This window comes from Oncorhynchus keta, unplaced genomic scaffold, assembly GCF_023373465.1.
Source record: "Oncorhynchus keta strain PuntledgeMale-10-30-2019 unplaced genomic scaffold, Oket_V2 Un_scaffold_17821_pilon_pilon, whole genome shotgun sequence".
Taxonomy (NCBI): domain Eukaryota; kingdom Metazoa; phylum Chordata; class Actinopteri; order Salmoniformes; family Salmonidae; genus Oncorhynchus; species Oncorhynchus keta.
In genome coordinates, this window is record NW_026290830.1 from 21,360 (window position 1) to 40,884 (window position 19,525).

Here is a 19,525-nt window from a genome sequence, read left to right on the forward strand (position 1 = left end):
GTTCACCCCAGAGGAGGAGATGTTCAAAATGGCCGCCAAGATCAAAACCTTTGAGGAGATGGAGCAGGACGTTAAAACGAAGACAGACGGGAAACCCTCAGACGGCTCTGTGTTATCAGACTCTGAGGATTATGAAGAATGTCAGTCGATCGTTGACCTGATGGACAGGGAGGCAAAATCATCTAAGCCCAAAACCGACGCCGGTACTCTTCAGTCTGAAATTGAAACTGTGGCTGAAATCCAACCCTCAGTCCCTGGTGCAGTAACTGCGTTGGATAGTTCAGTTCACTATGAAGCTCACCTACCATACAGTGCCTCAGGACATCCACCATCAGGAAAACTGGTCTCTGAGCACCTCGAATATCGTTCACTAAGCACTGAAAGAGAACAATATACCACAGAGAACATCAGTGAAAATATCAGTGAACGTACTGAGCAGAAAGAGAAGATAGATGTAATATCAGCTATGCAAGCACACGAGGTGGAGATGGATCAGTCACAGTTGAGTGTCAGTCAGTCTGGTGAAAGTCAGTCAGTCAAACCAGAGGTGTCGTGCACCGACGATGAAAGCTTCAAGGAGGTGAAGGATGCGAATGGTAAGGCAGCCGTGTTGGAAATGCATCCCGAAGACATGCCTGTTCAAGGAGAGCTGGTCCCATGGAGTGCCATGTCAGACGACAACGAGGATGACAATGACGACGAAGCCTTCGCAGCACGTGTGGAGGCGGAGGAACGAAGGATGATGGCTCGTGGAAGACCGCCGTACCCCTGACACCACACCGGGTCGCACACCAACCGAGGGGGCACCCCAATCCCTTCCAGTTCCAGGAAGGGAAGTTCTTTGAGATGACCAGAGGGGCGCTATCGACATGACAAGGAGAAGCGTTGAAGAGGAGGGCGAGGGCTATGCCTTCTTTCACATAGGAGAACACCCAGTTGACCAGGTTCTGTTCGAGGACACTGGAGATTGCGCTAGCCCCGATCTTCTCAGAACAGAACAGACTATTGCCGTTGGTGATCTACACCTCCAGAAGGAGGACCAAACCAAAGATGATTCTGACTCCTCCTTCCAGACTATACCATTACCCGAGGCTGATCAGAGGGGGAAACCAGTGGCCAAACCCAGTACCTCCATCAAAATGGAGCCAAAAGCCGAAACATTCCCCCTGCTAGAAGCGAAGATGGGAAGCTTCTTAGAGGTAGATTCTCCAGACCCGACTATAGCTGAACTCCAGATGTTTACCACCACTGCTCTTGTCACCCGCTCTGTGTACTCTGAACAGGTCCGCCAGTCATCCGACTCATCTCTTGAGGACGAAGGAGAAGAGGAAGAGGAGCAGGGTTCTGTCATTGAGATGCCCGCTGGCTATTATGACTCAGTGGCACCCCTAGTGTCCTGCAAGGGTATGACACCTCGGCAGGGTATGACACCTCAGTGGCACCCCCTAGTGTCCTGCAAGGGTATGACACCTCGTCAGGGTCTAACACCTCAGTGGCACCCCCTAGTGTCCTGGCAGGGTCTGACACCTCTACTGTCCTGGAAGGTCTGACATCTCAATGGCACCCCCTAGTGTCCTGGCAGGGTCTGACACCTCTAGTGTCCTGGAAGTGTCTGACATCTCAGTTGCACCCTCTAGTGTCCTGCAAGGGTCTGACATCTCAATGGCACCCCCTAGTGTCCTGGCAGGGTCTGACATCTCAGTTGCACCCTCTAGTGTCCTGCAAGGGTCTGACATCTCAATGGCACCCCCTAGTATCCTGGCAGGGTCTGACACCTCTAGTGTCCTGGAAGGGTCTGACACCTCAGTTGCACCCTGTAGTGTCCTGGGAGGGTCCTACACTACAGCAGACACTGTGGCTAAGGATGAAAGCAGTTTCAAATCAAAGATACCCATCAAAGCCGGTTCAATGAAATCAGACCTCGGCCTTGAGCAGAAATCAACAGTGGAGGAATCCCTTGTTCAGGACCGGAGGACGAGGTCCGAGGAGGATTTTGGAGCCGGGAAGAAAATCTTAACTGACAAAGACAGCAGGAGTCACTCCGACAGCGACCATCCTGCAACTGAATCCAAACCTCTCACCTCCAGACTCCCTGTCAAACACAAACCCACAGCCCACTCCTCCTCCTCCTCCTCCTCCTCTTCCCAGCCCGACAGAGACCAGGGCTCTGACGTACGAGAGATTTCCCTCCGATCCTCTCTGGATGTCGACGACATCAGCAGCAGTGGTGATCACAACAGTCCAGATTCTGTTATCTTCAAGTATGACAGACCAACGCCCGCAGATCTGCCCCGGACACGAGGGCGTTGTCGACTCAGGCACGGGTTCGAGCTTCCTCGGTGACGGGGAGGTGTTTGAGTCGAGACCCATCTGGGAAGACTCAGTAGAAACTCAGATGCAGCGAATCTGGGATGATCGGACAACGGAGCGGAAGCAAGGTACCAAAAATCTGGCACTTCCTTTCCTCTCTTTCTCTGCTCCTTGGAAGACCTTTCTTTGTCTTAGTCAAGACCAAGCATCTGTCACTTTTCTGTTGTGTGTCTTGTTTTGTCATTTCGTGCCGTGCTGTGTTGTCTTGTCCTGTGTTGTCTTGTCCTGTGTTGTCTCGTCCTGTTCTGTGTTGTCTTGTCCTGTGCTGTGTTGTCTTGTGTTGTTTCTTTTCCATATAAATGTCTGTGTCTATTGACGATTGTCTAGAAGTCTATTGTCTATGTATGTGTACATTAAATCTCAAGATTGACTTACCTAGATGTGTTAGGAGAAAACTCATGATTAACTTCAGGACAGACTACTATATTACTGAAACTCCTTATACTAATAATGACCACATTGAGTTTGGAATGCCACAGTCTTTCCATCCGTTTAAGTACTAATCGACTACAAATACACTGTCATGGTGGTCCGAGTAGAGCAGGTATCGTCATCAACAGTATGGATCAGAACATCAGCCCTGCTTCATACTTCACCCATCATCAGCACCATGACCTCCACAGCCTATAACATAGAGGCCGGTTACATTACATTACTAAAATGTATCTGTACCTTCCAAGAACCTAGAAAACATCCCATGATCAACATGATATCTGGAGAGTTTTAAACTGTTATATTTTCAGAGGAGTTATGGCCTGCGGCCCAAAAATGGCACCCTATTCCCTATGGGCCCTGTGGTCTAAAGTAGTGCACCCTATTCCCTATGGGCCCTGTAGTCTAAAGTAGTGCACCCTATTCCCTATGGGCCCTGTGGTCTAAAGTAGTGCACCCTATTCCCTATGGGCCCTGTGGTCTAAAGTAGTGCACCCTGTTCCATATGGGCCCTGTGGTCTAACGTAGTGAACCCTATTCCCTATGGGCCCTGTGGTCTAAAGTAGTGCAATGTAAAGGGAATATGATGCCATTTGGGACGTAGTCTTAGCGTTGTTACTGCGCTGCTGTTGAGCTGTTATGACCTGTGGTGTAACCTCTGTCCATGGTGGTGTTCGTAGTGGATTGGCACGACGATGCAGACAGGAAAGAGGAGACGTTGGCTATCGTTGCAGACCTGCTGGGGTTCAGCTGGACAGGTACGTTATCCAGGTGGTGTTTACCTGGTGTAGAAGGTATGTATGAAATAGGAGTGAAAAGCTGTTGGAATACTGGTCAAATGTTGTCCACTATGTAGGGAATAAGGGTACTGTAATAAGGGTACCCACTATGTAGGGAATAAGGGTACTGTAATAAGGGTACCCACTATGTAGGGAATAAGGGTACTGTAATAAGGGTATCCACTATGTAGGTTATAAGGGTACTGTAATAAGGGTACCCACTATGTAGGAATAAGGGTACTGTAATAAGGGTACTGTAATAAGGGTACCCACAATGTAGGGAATAAGGGTACTGTAATAAGGGTACCCACTATGTAGGGAATAAGGGTACTGTAATAAGGGTATCCACTATGTAGGTTATAAGGGTACTGTAATAAGGGTACCCACTATGTAGGGAATAAGGGTACTGTAATAAGGGTACTGTAATAAGGGTACCCACAATGTAGGAATAAGGGTACTGTAATAAGGGTACCCACTATGTAGGGAACAAGGGTACTGTAATAAGTGTACTGTAATAAGGGTACCCACTATGTAGGGAATAAGGGTACTGTAATAAGGGTACTGTAATAAGGGTACCCACTATGTAGGGAATAAGGGTACTGTAATAAGGGTACCCACTATGTAGGGAACAAGAGGTAATAAGGGTACTGTAATAAGGGTACCCACTATGTAGGGAATAAGGGTACTGTAATAAGGGTACTGTAATAAGGGTACCCACTATGTAGGGAATAAGGGTACTGTAATAAGGGTACCCACTATGTAGGTTATAAGGGTACTCTAATAAGGGTACCCACTATGTAGGGAATAAGGGTACTGTAATAAGGGTACTGTAATAAGGGTACTGTAATAAGGGTACTGTAATAAGGGTACCCACTATGTAGGAATAAGGTACTGTAATAAGGGTAACCACTATGTAGGGAATAAGGGTACTGTAATAAGGGTACCCACTATGTAGCGAATAAGGGTACCCACTACGTAGGGAATAAGAGTACTGTAATAAGGGTACGGTTTAGGACGTCACCTCAGTGTCGTCGTCCCCCGTGTGTCTCAGAGCTGGCGAGGAGCTGGAGTTCAACGAGGATGAGATCCAGGAAGTGAGGACGGAGAACCCTAACTCTCTACAGGAGCAGAGCCACGCCCTGCTGCAGCGCTGGGCTGAGAGAGGGAAACCACGCCACCGGTATGTCAGTGCACTATGTAAATGGCACCCTCAGCTGTGGACTCAACCACGGAAACCATCCATCTCTGGACAAAAGTAGTGCACTATGTAGGGAATAGGGTGCCATTTTGGCACTCAGCTGTGGACTCAACCACGGAAACCATCCATCTCTGGACAAAAGTAGTGCACTATGTAGGGAATAGGGTGCCATTTTGGCACTAATCAACCACGGAACCATCCATCTCTGGACAAAAGTAGTGCACTATGTAGGGAATAGGGTGCCATTTTGGCACTCAGCACTCAACCACGGAAACCATCCATCTCTGGACAAAAGTAGTGCACTATGAATAGGGTGCCAATACTCAGCTGTGGACTCAACCACGGAAACCATCCATCTCTGGACAAAATGTGCACTTTAAAAGGGTGCCATTTTGGCATCAGCTGTGGACTCAAACACGGAAACCATCCACTATGTAGCACTAAAATAGGGTGCCATTTTTTTGGACTGTCTGTAGAAACCCACTATGTAGGGAATATGCCATTTTGCACTATTTATGAAACCATATCTCTTATGACTATGTAGGGAATAGGGTATTTTGGCACTCAGCTGTGGACTCAACCACGGTTCCATCTCTGGACAAAGTAGTGCACTATGTATAGGGTGCCATTTTGTGGACTCAACCACGGAAACCATCCATCTCTGGACAAAAGGTGCACTATGTAGGGAATAGGGTATTTTTGTTTAATGGAAAAGTGAGCACTAGTAGGGAATAGTGCCAACTCAGCTGTGGACTCAACCAGGAAACCATCCATCTCTAGAGGACTATGTAGGGAATAGGGTGCCATTTTGGCACTCAGCTGTGGACTCAACCACGGAAACCATCCATCTCTAAGATGCACTATTAAATTGCCATTTTGGCACTAGCTTATTACGGACTTATCTCTACAAAAGTATTATTAGGGAATAGGGTGCCATTTTGGCACTCAGCTGTGGACTCAACCACGGAAACCATCCATCTCTGGACAAAAGTAGTGCACTATTAGGAATAGGGTGCCATTTTGGCACTCAGCTGTGGACTCAACCACGGAAACCATCCATCTCTGGACAAAAGTAGTGCACTATGTAGGGAATAGGGTGCCATTTTGGCACTATGGACTACGGAAACCATCCATCTCTGGACAAAAGTAGAGCACTATGTAGGGAATATGCCATTTTGGCACTCAGCTATGGACTACGGAAACCATCCATCTCTGGACAAAAGTAGAGCACTATGTAGGGAATAGGGTGCCATTTTGGCACTCAGCTGTGGACTCAACCACGGAAACCATCCATCTCTGGACAAAAGTAGTGCACTATTAGGGAATAGGGTGCCATTTTGGCACTAGCTGTGGATTCAACCAAGGAAACCATCCATCTCTGGACAAAAGTATTGCACTATGTAGGGAATAGGGTGCCATTTTTGGCACTCAGCTGTGGACTCAACCACGGAAACCATCCATCTCTGGACAAAAGTAGAGCACTATGTAGGGAATAGGGTGCCATTTTGGCACTCATTGGACTGAAACCATCCATCTCTGGACAAAAGTAGTACTATTAGGGAATAGGGTGCCATTTTACTCAGCTGTGGACTCAACCACGGAAACCATCCATCTCTGGACAAAAGTATGCACTATTAGGGGAATAGGGTGCCATTTTGGCACTCAGCTGTGGACTCAACCACGGAAACCATCCATCTCTTAGTGCACTATTAGGGGAATAGGGTGCCATTTTGGCATCAGCTGTGGACTCAACCACGGAAACCATCCATCTCTGGACAAAAGTAGTGCACTATGTAGGGAATAGGGTGCCATTTTGGCACTCAGCTGTGGACTCAACACGGACTCAACCAAGGAAACCATCCATCTCTGGACAAAAGTAGTGCACTATGTAGGGAATAGGGTGCCATTTTGGCACTCAGCTGTGGACTATGAAACCATCCATCTCTGGACAAAAGTATTGCACTATGTAGGGAATAGGGTGCCATTTTGGCACTCAGCTGTGGACTCAACCACGGAAACCATCCATCTCTGGACAAAATTATTATTATTATGGGGAATAGGGTGCCATTTTGGCACTCAGCTGTGGACTCAACCACGGAAACCATCCATCTCTGGACAAAAGTAGTGCACTATGTAGGGAATAGGGTGCCATTTTGGCACTCAGCTGTGGATCAACCACGGAAACCATCCATCTCTATTATTAGGGAATATGCCATTTTACTCAGCTGTGGACTCAACCACGGAAACCATCCATCTCTGGACAAAAGTAGAGCACTATTATAGGGTGCCATTTTATTACTAACGGGAAACCATTCTCTTTATTATTATGATTAGGGTGCCATTTTACTCATTATTATTATTATTACTATTATTTTTTTATTGTGGATCAATACGGAAACCATATCTTATACTATTATAATATATTATATTATTATACAAAAGTATATGTATATTTTATCATTATTATCTTATAGTATATTATTGCCATTTTAATACTCAACCATAATATATCCATCTATACAAAGTAGTGCACTATATATATGCCATTTTCACTAGACTCAACCACGGAAACCATCCATCTCTGGATATTATTATTCATCAGCTGTGGACAAACGGAAACCAATCTCTGGACAGTTTTATGTAGGGAATGTTATTACTCAGCTTATCAATCCACGGAAACCATATCTCTTAGTGACTATTATTATTATTCCATCTTGGACAAAAAGTGCACTATTATTGAATTAGGTGCCATTTTGGCACTATTGGACTCAACCACGGAAACCATATTATTATTATTATTATTATTGGCACTCAGCTGTGGACTTTTATCTCTGGACAAAAGTAGTGCACTATTATTATTTTGTATTCCATGAGTAGTTATTAGGGAATAGGGTGCCAAGTGGACTCAACCATGAAAACCATATCTCTGGACAAAAGTAGAGCACTATTATTGCCATTTTATGATCATTATGGAAACCATTATCTATTATTATAGGGTGCCATTTTGGCACTCAGCTGTGGACTCAACCATTATTATTAGAGGGAATAAGTATCAACCATTCCATTATTATTAGATATTTTTATTATTATTCTGGACAAAAGTAGTGCACTATTACTATTACCATTATTATTACATTATAGGGTGCCACTATTAGTTATTATTATTATTATTATTATTATCCATCTATTAGCACTATTATAGGGTATTTTACTCAGTTATCCATTACTATTATTATTATGATTGCCATTTTGGCCATCCACATCTATATATGAATGATTATTATTACATTATTCTAAAATGGATTTATTAGTTGTTTTGTCATCAATCTAAACACTAACCCATTGACAAAGCAAAAAATGTTTTTTTTTTTTTTGTTGTAGAAATGTTATTTATTTATTATTTATTATGATAAATATGTCTTCTTAAATTGATTGTCTTTTTGTATATGTTGGTTTAGAGATTATTTTGTTTAATGAAAAGTAGTCATCAATAAGGATGACTATTATTATTATTATTATTATTATTATTATTATTATTATTATTATTATTATTATTATTATTATTATTATTATTATGATTATTATTGGTATTATTATTATCAATTATTATTATTATTATTATTATTATGATTATTATTATTATTATGATTATTATTATTATTATTATTATTATTATTATTATTATTATTATTATATTATTATTATTATTATGATTATTATTACTATTATTATTATTACTATTATTATTATTATTATTATTATTATTATTATTATTATTAATATTATTATTATCATCAATACTATTATTATTACTATTACTATTAGTATTATTATTATTATTACTATTATTATTATTATTATTATTATTATTATTATTATTATTATTATTATGATTGTTACTCTACTAATAAGTGTTATCTTTTGTCCAGCAGAGGAGAGCCTGATAAAGAGGCTGACCAAGATCAACCGGATGGACATTCCACCTGATAGAGACCCAGATGAACAAGTCAACACAGGAGCAGACGTCCAGGACCTACGCAGAGATAGAGAAGACTCTGGACCAGAGTGAAGGTACTGGACCAGTTACATTACATTACAGAGATAGAAGACTCTGGACCAGAGTGAAGGTACTGGACCTGTTACATTACATTACATTACAGAGATAGAGGAGACTCTGGACCAGAGTGAAGGTACTGGACCAGTTACATTACATTACAGAGATAGAAGACTCTGGACCAGAGTGAAGGTACTGGACCAGTTACATTACATTACAGAGATAGAGGAGACTCTGGACCAGTTACATTACATTACAGAGATAGAGGAGACTCTGGACCAGTTACATTACAGAGATAGAGGAGACTCTGGACCAGTTACATTACATTACAGAGATAGAGGAGACTCTGGACCAGCTACATTACAGAGATAGAGGAGACTCTGGACCAGTTACATTACATTACAGAGATAGAGACTCTGGACCAGACATTCATTACAGAGATAGAGGAGTCTGGACCAGTTACATTACAGAGATAGAGGAGACTCTGGACCAGTTACATTACAGAGATAGAGGAGACTCTGGACCAGTTACATTACATTACAGAGATAGAGGAGACTCTGGACCAGTTACATTACATTACAGAGATAGAGGAGACTCTGGACCAGTTACATTACATTACAGAGATAGAGGAGACTCTGGACCAGTTACATTACACAGATAGAGGAGACTCTGGACCAGTTACATTACATTACAGAGATAGAGGAGACTCTGGACCAGCATTACATTACAGAGATAGAGGAGACTCTGGACCAGAGTGAAGGTACTGGACCAGTTACATTACATTACAGAGATAGAGGAGACTGGACCAGTTACATTACATTACAGAGATAGAGGAGACTCTGGACCAGTTACATTACATTACAGAGATAGAGGAGACTCTGGACCAGTTACATTACAGAGATAGAGGAGACTCTGGACCAGTTACATTACATTACAGAGATAGAGGAGACTCTGGACCAGTTACATTACATTACAGAGATAGAGGAGACTCTGGACCAGTTACATTACATTACAGAGATAGAGGAGACTCTGGACCAGTTACATTACATTACAGAGATAGAGGAGACTCTGGACCAGTTACATTACAGAGATAGAGGAGACTCTGGACCAGTTACATTACAGAGATAGAGGAGACTCTGGACCAGTTACATTACATTACAGAGATAGAGGAGACTCTGGACCAGTTACATTACATTACAGAGATAGAGGAGACTCTGGACCAGTTACATTACATTACAGAGATAGAGGAGACTCTGGACCAGTTACATTACAGAGATAGAGGAGACTCTGGACCAGTTACATTACATTACAGAGATAGAGGAGACTCTGGACCAGTTACATTACAGAGATAGAGGAGACTCTGGACCAGTTACATTACATTACAGAGATAGAGGAGACTCTGGACCAGTTACATTACATTACAGACCTGGATAGACTGGAGACTTTTGGACCATTTAAACATTACATTACAGGAGAGATACATTACAGAGTGCTGACTCTGGTCCAGCTTACATCTAGGGACCAGTTAGCATTACATTACATGGAGATAGGACCTGGAGGGTTGTGTGGACTCTGGACCAGCCCCTATCTCTACATTGGAGATCAGAGGGATGGACAGGGACATTGAACATTCCACCAGAGGGTAAGGTGGATCTGCACCAGTCACCACCCATTACAGAGATCTAGAGGAGACTCTGGGCAGTAGGGACAGGGGTTGGTTTACAGGATAGGGGTTGGTTCTGGACAGTAGGGACTAGGGGTTGGTTCTGGACAGTAGGGACTAGGGGTTGGTTCTGGACAGTAGGGACATTGGTTCTACAGTAGGGATAGGGGTTGGTTCTCAGTAGGGACCAGGGGTTGGTTCTACAGTAGGGACTAGGGTTGGTTCTGGACAGTAGGGACTAGGGGTTGGTTCTGGGCAGTAGGGACTAGGGGTTGGTTCTGGACAGTAGGGATAGGGTTGGTTCTGGACAGTAGGGACAGTTGGTTCTGGACAGTAGGGACTTGGGGTTGGTTCTGGACAGTAGGGATAGGGGAGGTTCTGGACAGTAGGGACAGGGGTTGGTTCTGGACAGAGGGACTAGGGGTTGGTTCTGGACCAGTAGGGACTAGGGGTTGGTTCTACAGTAGGGATAGGGGTTGGTTCTGGACAGTAGGGACTAGGGGTTGGTTCTGGACAGTAGGGACTAGGGGTTGGTTCTGGACAGTAGGGACTAGGGTTGGTTCTGGACAGAGGGATAGGGGTTGGTTCTGGACAGTAGGGACTTGGGGTTGGTTCTGGACAGTAGGGACTAGGGGTTGGTTCTGGACAGTAGGGACTAGGGGTTGGTTCTGGACAGTAGGGATAGGGGTTGGTTCTGGACAGTGGACTAGGGGTTGGTTCTGGACATAGGGACAGGGGTTGGTTCTGGAGAGTAGGGACTAGGGGTTGGTTCTGGACAGTAGGGATAGGGGTTGGTTCTGGACCAGTAGGGACCAGGGGTTGGTTCAGGACAGTAGGGACTAGGGGTTGGTTCTGGACAGTAGGGACAGGGGTTGGTTCTGGACAGTAGGGACTAGGGGTTGGTTCTGGACAGTAGGACCAGGGGTTGGTTCAGGACAGTAGGGATAGGGGTTGGTTCTGGGCAGTAGGGACTAGGGGTTGGTTCTGGACAGTAGGGACTAGGGACCAGTTCTGGACAGTAGGGACAGGGGTTGGTTCTGGACAGTAGGGACCAGGGGTTGGTTCTGGACAGTAGGGACTCTGGGTTGGTTCTGGACAGTAGGGACTAGGGGTTGGTTCTGGACAGTAGGGACAGGGGTTGGTTCTGGACAGTAGGGACTAGGGGTTGGTTCTGGACAGTAGGGACTAGGGGTTGGTTCTGGACAGTAGGGACTAGGGGTTGGTTCTGGACAGTAGGGACTAGGGGTTGGTTCTGGACAGTAGGGACAGGGGTTGGTTCAGGACAGTAGGGACTAGGGGTTGGTTCTGGACCAGTAGGGACTAGGGGTTGGTTCTGGACAGTAGGGACTAGGGGTTGGTTCAGGACAGTTACCAGGGGTTGGTTCAGGACAGTAGGGACTAGGGGTTGGTTCTGGACAGTAGGGACTAGGGGTTGGTTCTGGACAGTAGGGACTAGGGGTTGGTTTGGACAGTAGGGACTAGGGTTGGTTCTGGACAGTAGGGACTAGGGGTTGGTTCTGGACAGTAGGGACTAGGGGTTGGTTCACAGTAGGGACTAGGGGTTGGTTCTGGACAGTAGGGACTAGGGTTGGTTCTGGACAGTAGGGACTTGGGTTGGTTCTGGACAGTAGGGATGGGGTTGGTTCTGGACAGTAGGGACTAGGGGTTGGTTCAGGACAGTAGGGACCTGGGGTTGGTTCAGGACAGTAGGGACTTGGGGTTGGTTCTGGACAGTAGGGACCAGGGGTTGGTTCTGGACAGTAGGGACTAGGGGTTGGTTCTGGACAGTAGGGACCAGGGGTTGGTTCAGGACAGTAGGGACTAGGGGTTGGTTCCCAGTAGGGACAGGGGTTGGTTCTGGACAGTAGGGACCAGGGGTTGGTTCTGGACAGTAGGGACTAGGGGTTGGTTCTGGACAGTAGGGACTAGGGGTTGGTTCTGGACAGTAGGGACCAGGGGTTGGTAGGGACAGTAGGGACTAGGGGTTGGTTCTGGACAGTAGGGACTAGGGGTTGGTTCTGGACAGTAGGGACTAGGGGTTGGTTCTGGACAGTAGGGACCAGGGGTTGGTTCTGGACATAGGGACCAGGGGTTGGTTCAGGACAGTAGGGACTAGGGGTTGGTTCTGGACAGTAGGGACTAGGGTTGGTTCTGGACAGTAGGGACTAGGGGTTGGTTCTGGACAGTAGGGACTAGGGGTTGGTTCTGGACAGTAGGGACCAGGGGTTGGTTCTGGACAGTAGGGACCAGGGGTTGGTTCTGGACAGTAGGGACCAGGGGTTGGTTCTGGACAGTAGGGACCAGGGGTTGGTTCTGGACAGTAGGGACCAGGGGTTGGTTCTGGACAGTAGGGACCAGGGGTTGGTTCTGGACAGTAGGGACCAGGGGTTGGTAGGACAGTAGGGACCAGGGGTTGGTTCAGGGTAGGGACAAGGGGTTGGTTCTGGACAGTAGGGACCAGGGGTTGGTTCTGGACAGTAGGGACTAGGGGTTGGTTCTGGACAGTAGGGACTAGGGTTGGTTCTGGACAGTAGGGACTAGGGGTTGGTTCTGGACAGTAGGGACTAGGGGTTGGTTCTGGACAGTAGGGACTAGGGGTTGGTTCTGGACAGTAGGGACTAGGGGTTGGTTCTGGACAGTAGGGACTAGGGGTTGGTTCTGGACAGTAGGGACCAGGGGTTGGTTCTGGACAGTAGGGACTAGGGGTTGGTTCTGGACAGTAGGGACTAGGGGTTGGTTCTGGACAGTAGGGACTAGGGGTTGGTTCTGGACAGTAGGGAGGGTTGGTTCTGGACAGTAGGGACTAGGGGTTTTTCTGGACAGTAGGGACTAGGGGTTGGTTCTGGACAGTAGGGTAGGGACTGTCAGGGGTTGGTTCTGGACAGTAGGGACTAGGGGTTGGTTCTGGACAGTAGGGACTAGGGGTTGGTTCTGGACAGTAGGGACTAGGGGTTGGTTCTGGACAGTAGGGACTAGGGGTTGGTTCTGGGGTAGGGACTAGGGGTTGGTTCTGGACAGTAGGGACTAGGGGTTGGTTCTGGGCGGTAGGGACTAGGGGTTGGTTCTGGACAGTAGGGACTAGGGGTTGGTTCTGGACAGTAGGGACTAGGGGTTGGTTCTGGACAGTAGGGACTAGGGGTTGGTTCTGGACAGTAGGGACTAGGGGTTGGTTCTGGACAGTAGGGATAGGGGTTGGTTCTGGACATAGGGTAGGGAACAGTAGGGACTAATGGGGTTGGTTCTGGACAGGGACTGTTTTCCAACATAATGGGTTTTCTGGACAGTCAGGGGACTAGGGGTTGGTTCAACAGTCAGGGGACTAGGGGTTGGTTAGGGACTCAGGGGTTGGTTCTGGACAGTAGGGACTCAGGGGTTGGTTCTGGACAGTAGGGACTAGGGGTTGGTTCTGGATTTGGACAGTCAGGGGACAGTAGGGGGGGTTGGTTCTGGACAGTAGGGACCAGGGGTTGGTTCAGGACAGTAGGGACCAGGGGTTGGTTCTGGACAGTAGGGACCAGGGGTTGGTTCTGGACAGTAGGGACCAGGGGTTGGGACAGTAGGGACCAGGGGTTGGTTCAGGACAGTAGGGACCAGGGGTTGGTTCTGGACAGTAGGGACTAGGGGTTGTTTCAGGGACAGTAGGGACCAGGGGTTGGTTCTGGACAGTAGGGACTCAGGGGTTGGTTCTGGACAGTAGGGACCAGGGGTTTTCAACAGTAGGGGGGTTTTCTGGACAGTAGGGACTAGGGGTTGGTTCTCCAGGACAGTAGGATAGGGGTTGGTTCTGGACAGTAGGGACTAGGGGTTGGTTCTGGACAGTAGGGGCTTTTTTGGACAGTAGGGACTAGGGGTTGGTTTTTGATGTTTGTTTCCAACAGTAGGGCTGTGTTCCAACTAATTTTTTGTTTCCAACATCAGGGCTCAGGGGACATAGTTTGGTTCTGGGCTGTTTTCCAACTAATGAGGGGTTTTTCTGGGCAGTTGGGACTAAGGGTTGTTTTCAGGGCTGGACAGGCTGGTTTATGGTAGCTCAGTCAGTGCTGGTTGGGACTAGGGCTGTTTTCTGGGCTGTCATGGGACTAGATGTTTGGTTCTGGGCAGTTGGGACTAGGGGTTGGTTCTGGGCGGTTGGGACTAGGGGCTGGTTCTGGGCAGGGCTGTTTTCCAACATCAGGGCTGTTTTCCAATATGGGACTAGGGGTTGGTTCTCAGGGCTGTCCCAACATGGGGGATAAGGATGTTTGTTCTCCAACATCAGGGCTGTTTCCCAACATCAGGGCTGTTTTCCAACATAATGATGTTTGTTTCCAACATCAGGGCTGTTTTCCAACATCAGGGGTTCAGGGCTGTTTCCAACATCAGGGCTGTTTCCCAACATAATGATGTTTGTTTCCAACATCAGTGCTGTCCCCAACATCAGGGCTGTTTCAACATCAACTGTTTTCCAACATCAGGGCTGTTTTCCAACATAACATAATGATGTTTGTTTCCAACATCAGGCTGTTCCAACATCAGGGCTGTTTCCCAACCAATGATGTTTGTTTCCAACATCAGGGCTGTTTTCCAACATCAGGGCTGTTTCCCAACATAATGATGTTTGTTTCCAACATCAGGGCTGTTTTCCAACATCAGGGCTGTTTTCCAACATCAGGGCTATTTTCCAACATAATGATGTTTGTTTCCAACATCAGGGCTGTTTTCCAACATCAGGGCTGTTTCCCAACATAATGATGTTTGTTTCCAACATCAGGGCTGTTTTCCAACATCAGGGCTGTTTTCCAATATAATGATGTTTGTTTCCAACATGCTGTTTTAAATCCGCTAAGTTATTTGTTTCCTTGCCACGATACTAATGAGTAATTTGTTTGACGATCAGATGAGAGCATCATGACTGGTTGTGTTCTTGCCACATTTAAAGGTCCTTTTAATCGTTAAATTACGTCTTTAGTATTTGGCCCATACATTATTTTATAGACATCCCCCAAATGTCACAGTGTAATTCGTATTCAGTGTAAGGGTTAATTTAGAGGGTTCTGCCAGTGATGCTGGTAGAGGACGATATAATCTGACCATGTTTTGATCCTGAGTCTGTGTGTTTCTCTCTCTCTCTCTCTCTCTCTCTCTCTCTGTTTCTCTCTCTCTCATTCTGTCTCTCTGTCTCTCTATTTCTGTCTCTCTCTCTCTCTCTCTCTTTCTCTCTCTCTCTCTGTCTCTCTCTCTCTCTTTCTCTCTCTCTCTCTCTCTCTTTCTCTCTCTCTGTCTGTCTGTCTGTCTGTCTGTCTGTCTGTCTGTCTGTCTGTCTGTCTGTCTGTCTGTCTGTCTGTCTGTCTGTCTGTCTCTCTGTCTCTCTGTCTCTCTGTCTCTCTGTCTCTATGTGTCTCTGTCTGCCAGTGTCTGTAGCCCTGTCCTCAGTGCAGGAGGACGTAGACAGCCTCAGACTGGTGAGGAGGGTGGACTCTTCTCCCAGACCGCCCCCAGCCGTCTCAGAGGAAGACTTATCAGTGGCCTCCCTCCTGGACATTCCTTCCTGGGCGGAGCCTATGGGCCACACCCACTCAGAGAGCATGCATGGGCTATTGGAGGACCTGGAGATCACAACGTATGTCAGTCAGAGAATGAGCCAATCAGCTTTATGGATGGATGAGAATATTGTTATTTTCATTTACCTGTCGGCTTTAGAGTTTGAGACTCATTATCAATCTGTCATTCCAGTAGATCATCAGAATTTAATATTGTCAATACCTGATAGCTCTTCCAGATTATCATAATAATAACAATAATATTAATAATAATATATAATAATTATAATGATTATAATAATTGTTGCTTATATTATATAGTCATATAGTATATCTCTTTGGAGTCTGCTAAAATGTAAATGTAACAGTGTTCATGCCATTCATGTTTCAGGGAGCTGAGCCCCAACCCGTGGGAGGACACGGTAACAAGGGAGTCTGCCACCGCCAGCGAGCAAGTAAGTCCCCCTCTGAACGTGATTGGAGCAGAAACATGGAGACTAGCGTCTCAGGTGTATGGCCCCCAGTACCAAACCAGAGACCAGCCTCAGGGCCAGCGCAGCAGAAGTAGCAGTGGTCTGCTCCACGCTCAAGTGGGCGCAACTGGGCCTCTGCCAGCTGGTGTTGACCAAATGTCCCCACCGGGGCGAGGCGAGTTTGAGCGTGAGCGCTGGCTGTCGCCGGAACAGCTCAGCATATCGTCTCCCATAGTGATCAGTGACTTTGGTCTGAGTCTGTCAGAGTCTGAGCAGGCAGAGACAGACTTCAGAGAACTCTGTGTTGGGTTTAGGGAGATGCCACTGGACAGAACCCTGAACCCTAAAACCAAAGCCAGGTTCTCCAGAGAGGCCAGCACAGAAATCTATGACCACGGTCATTTAGCTGAGTCTGACTGTAGCAACGCGTGTTCGCCTGAGAACCGTAGTCAGGCTTGTTCGCCTCAGGACTGTAGCCGTGGTCTGGCAAGTCTGGCCATGGCTGAGGAGGCTGACAAGAGAACAGTGGCTGAGGAGGCTGACCAGAGAACAGAAAAGCACATAGAAGAGATAACGGCTCGTTTCTACCGGGCCATGTACGGCTCAGAAGAAGTCCTGCAGGTCACTGAGATGGTCCCCGATCCCCACAAGTCCGAAGACCGGTCAGAGAAACGCCTGGAGCTGGTAGCTCTCAGAAAGAACCAATCACAGGTGGAGACACAGCTTTCATTTATTGACGAGCCAGGAGAGGGTTGTGCCATGGCTCACTACAGCATGGTAGAGCAAACCAACGTCCAAAAGGGCATTGTTCGGCCGAAGCAAAGTCCGGCAACCAGCGAGTTCACTCCGATGACACGTGACTCACCTGACAGGCACCCTAGCTTTATCACTGTCCGACCAGAACCTGATCACGTCATAGTGAGGGCAAAAACATCCGGCATGTTCATGCCAGTTACCCCCCAGTCCCCTGGCCAAGACACAACACTGTATTCACATCTCACTAACTACAGACCTCTGACTCCTGATTCAGAAATGGAGTGCCTGTCACCTGACTCTCTACGGGGTCTCTCACCCATGGAAGAAGGGCTCATAACCGTAGCTAGATTATCATCCCCTGAGTCCGTAATGTCCGTTGGCGCCTACAGGGCAATTTCACCTGACTCCCCTCTCCGCGAGCGTAGGGTAATGTCTCCAGATTCTGCCAGGGCATTCCGTGAAAGCAGGCCTCTTTCTCCCGGGTCGGATGGGTGTAGATTTTCATCCGAGGTTAAAGCCTACATTATAGAGAGTAGAGAACCGTCATACTCTCCTTCAGACATATACAAGGGTAAAAAGGATTCCTGTGATTCAGAGATAGCAGATAGTGCTCTTGGTACCCTCTCTCCTTCCCACACCGATATCACCCGGAGTCCCCTCTCTCCTTGCTACCCAGATAGCATCCGGAGTCCCCTCTCCCCTTCTTACACCGATATTATCCGGAGACCCTTATCTCCTTACCATTCAGACAGTGTTCTGAGTTCCCTATCCCCTGTGTCCTCTGAGGTGTTTTCTGATGACATATGGTCCCCATCGCCAGAGTTGTATGAATTGGTGACTGAGAGTAGGACCCTGTCCCCGAACTCCCCAGTACCAGAGTATGACACACCTGTACCTGAGACACCTGTACCTGACACACCTGTACCTGACACACCTGTACCTGAGGCACCTGTACCTGACACACCTGCACCTGAGACACCTTTACCGGAGACTGATAGTATCATGATCCTAGGAGACTACAAGTCGTGGTCACCTGGTCACCTGTCGTGGTCAGCTGTGACATCAGAGACGGGCTATGCAGATCTGTTTTTCACTGAGTGCAGAGCATCCTCTCCAGAGTCTGTTACTTCACTGGATGAGTATAGGCAGCTTTCACCTAACTCGCCGGCTCCTCAACGCACACCCTCAGTGCGTGAGGAAAGTTCACTGTGTGATTCAATAGATAGATCCGTTTCACCTGAATCTTTTACTTCAGACCTAGACTATTCTGAGCTCTGTCTTGAGGAATTGCATGCCGTGGAAAGACCCGATTCTCCTAATTCAATATTGTCAGAAGTAGATACAGTAGCTGAAAGAGACATGGCAAAACATAGACCACAATCACCGGGATCTGATCCAGGATCTGAAACAGAAATGGAATGGGAGTTCATCCAATTGTCGTCCCTTCCTGAGCACAGATCCCAGATCTGTACAGCTCTCAGATCTCCTGAGTCATTTGGTTCAGACAGTGATGGAGTCCTTATATATCTAGACCATTTCTTATTAACTGACACGAGGCCACCTTCACCTAAATCTGATACGTTGTTGGATGATTGTAGGCCCTTCTCTCCCGACTCTCCACTTCCTGAGTTTAGTTTGCCGTTAGCTGAATATAAAACGTATCCGTCTAGAAGTAGACCCTCCTCGCCATCCTCAGTAACATCAGAATTTGAGTACTCTAGTTTAAGTCATGGAGAATCAGTAACTGAAAACCGATCGGAATCACCAGATCCGGAGATGTTACAAATTCCACAGTATAGAGCTAACTTCCTGGATTATGTAGTTCCTGTGAAAAAATACTCATCGGCGATAGAAATTGGTGAATTGAAATTCAGACCCCTGTCACCAGAATCAATGACTTCAGAGGGGGACTTTACCTTCCTTGAGCTCTTGTTTTCCGAGTCTAGATCATCCTCTCCAGAGTCTGTTGCATCATTTGATGAGTACAGGCCCCTCTCTCCTGACTCTCCAGTTCCTCACTTCATGCCTCAATGTTGCGATTGTTATTTGTCTTTCACTGGAAGTAGATGTTCATCACCAGAATCAGTAGCTTCAGATATTGAATTCTCTGAGTTCTGTCTTGAGGAACTGTTTGCTGAAGACAGAGCAGATTCACCTGAATCATTTATATCAGAGAGTGAATTTGTTGAGTCAGTTGAAAGAGGTCTAATGAAACTCAGACCCTGGTCACCAGATTCAGTAACTTCAGAAGATGGTTATACCTTCCTTGAGCTCTTGGTTG

The 19,525-nt window shown here is 46.7% G+C and overlaps 2 protein-coding genes across 2 annotated transcripts in view; both read left to right on the forward strand.

Annotated features, from left to right (window-relative positions):
• Positions 1-869: 869 nt before the first annotated feature.
• Positions 870-3,560, forward strand: LOC127927819 (uncharacterized). The gene is made up of 4 exons (XM_052514493.1): positions 870-1,270; positions 1,381-1,544; positions 1,766-2,438; positions 3,483-3,560. Exons 1-3 carry the CDS (start codon positions 870-872, stop codon positions 2,341-2,343), a joined length of 1,143 nt encoding a protein of 380 aa, XP_052370453.1. The 3' UTR covers positions 2,344-2,438; positions 3,483-3,560.
• Positions 3,561-8,764: 5,204 nt separating this feature from the next.
• The window catches only part of LOC118379433 (ankyrin-2-like), a 60,508-nt gene continuing 49,747 nt past the window's right edge, over positions 8,765-19,525 (forward strand). The window contains exons 1-3 of the mRNA XM_052514494.1: positions 8,765-8,850; positions 15,888-16,095; positions 16,407-16,470. Of these exons, the coding sequence (XP_052370454.1) occupies positions 8,778-8,850; positions 15,888-16,095; positions 16,407-16,470 (345 nt within the window). The 5' untranslated portion in view covers positions 8,765-8,777. The remainder of the gene's footprint in view (positions 8,851-15,887; positions 16,096-16,406; positions 16,471-19,525) is intronic.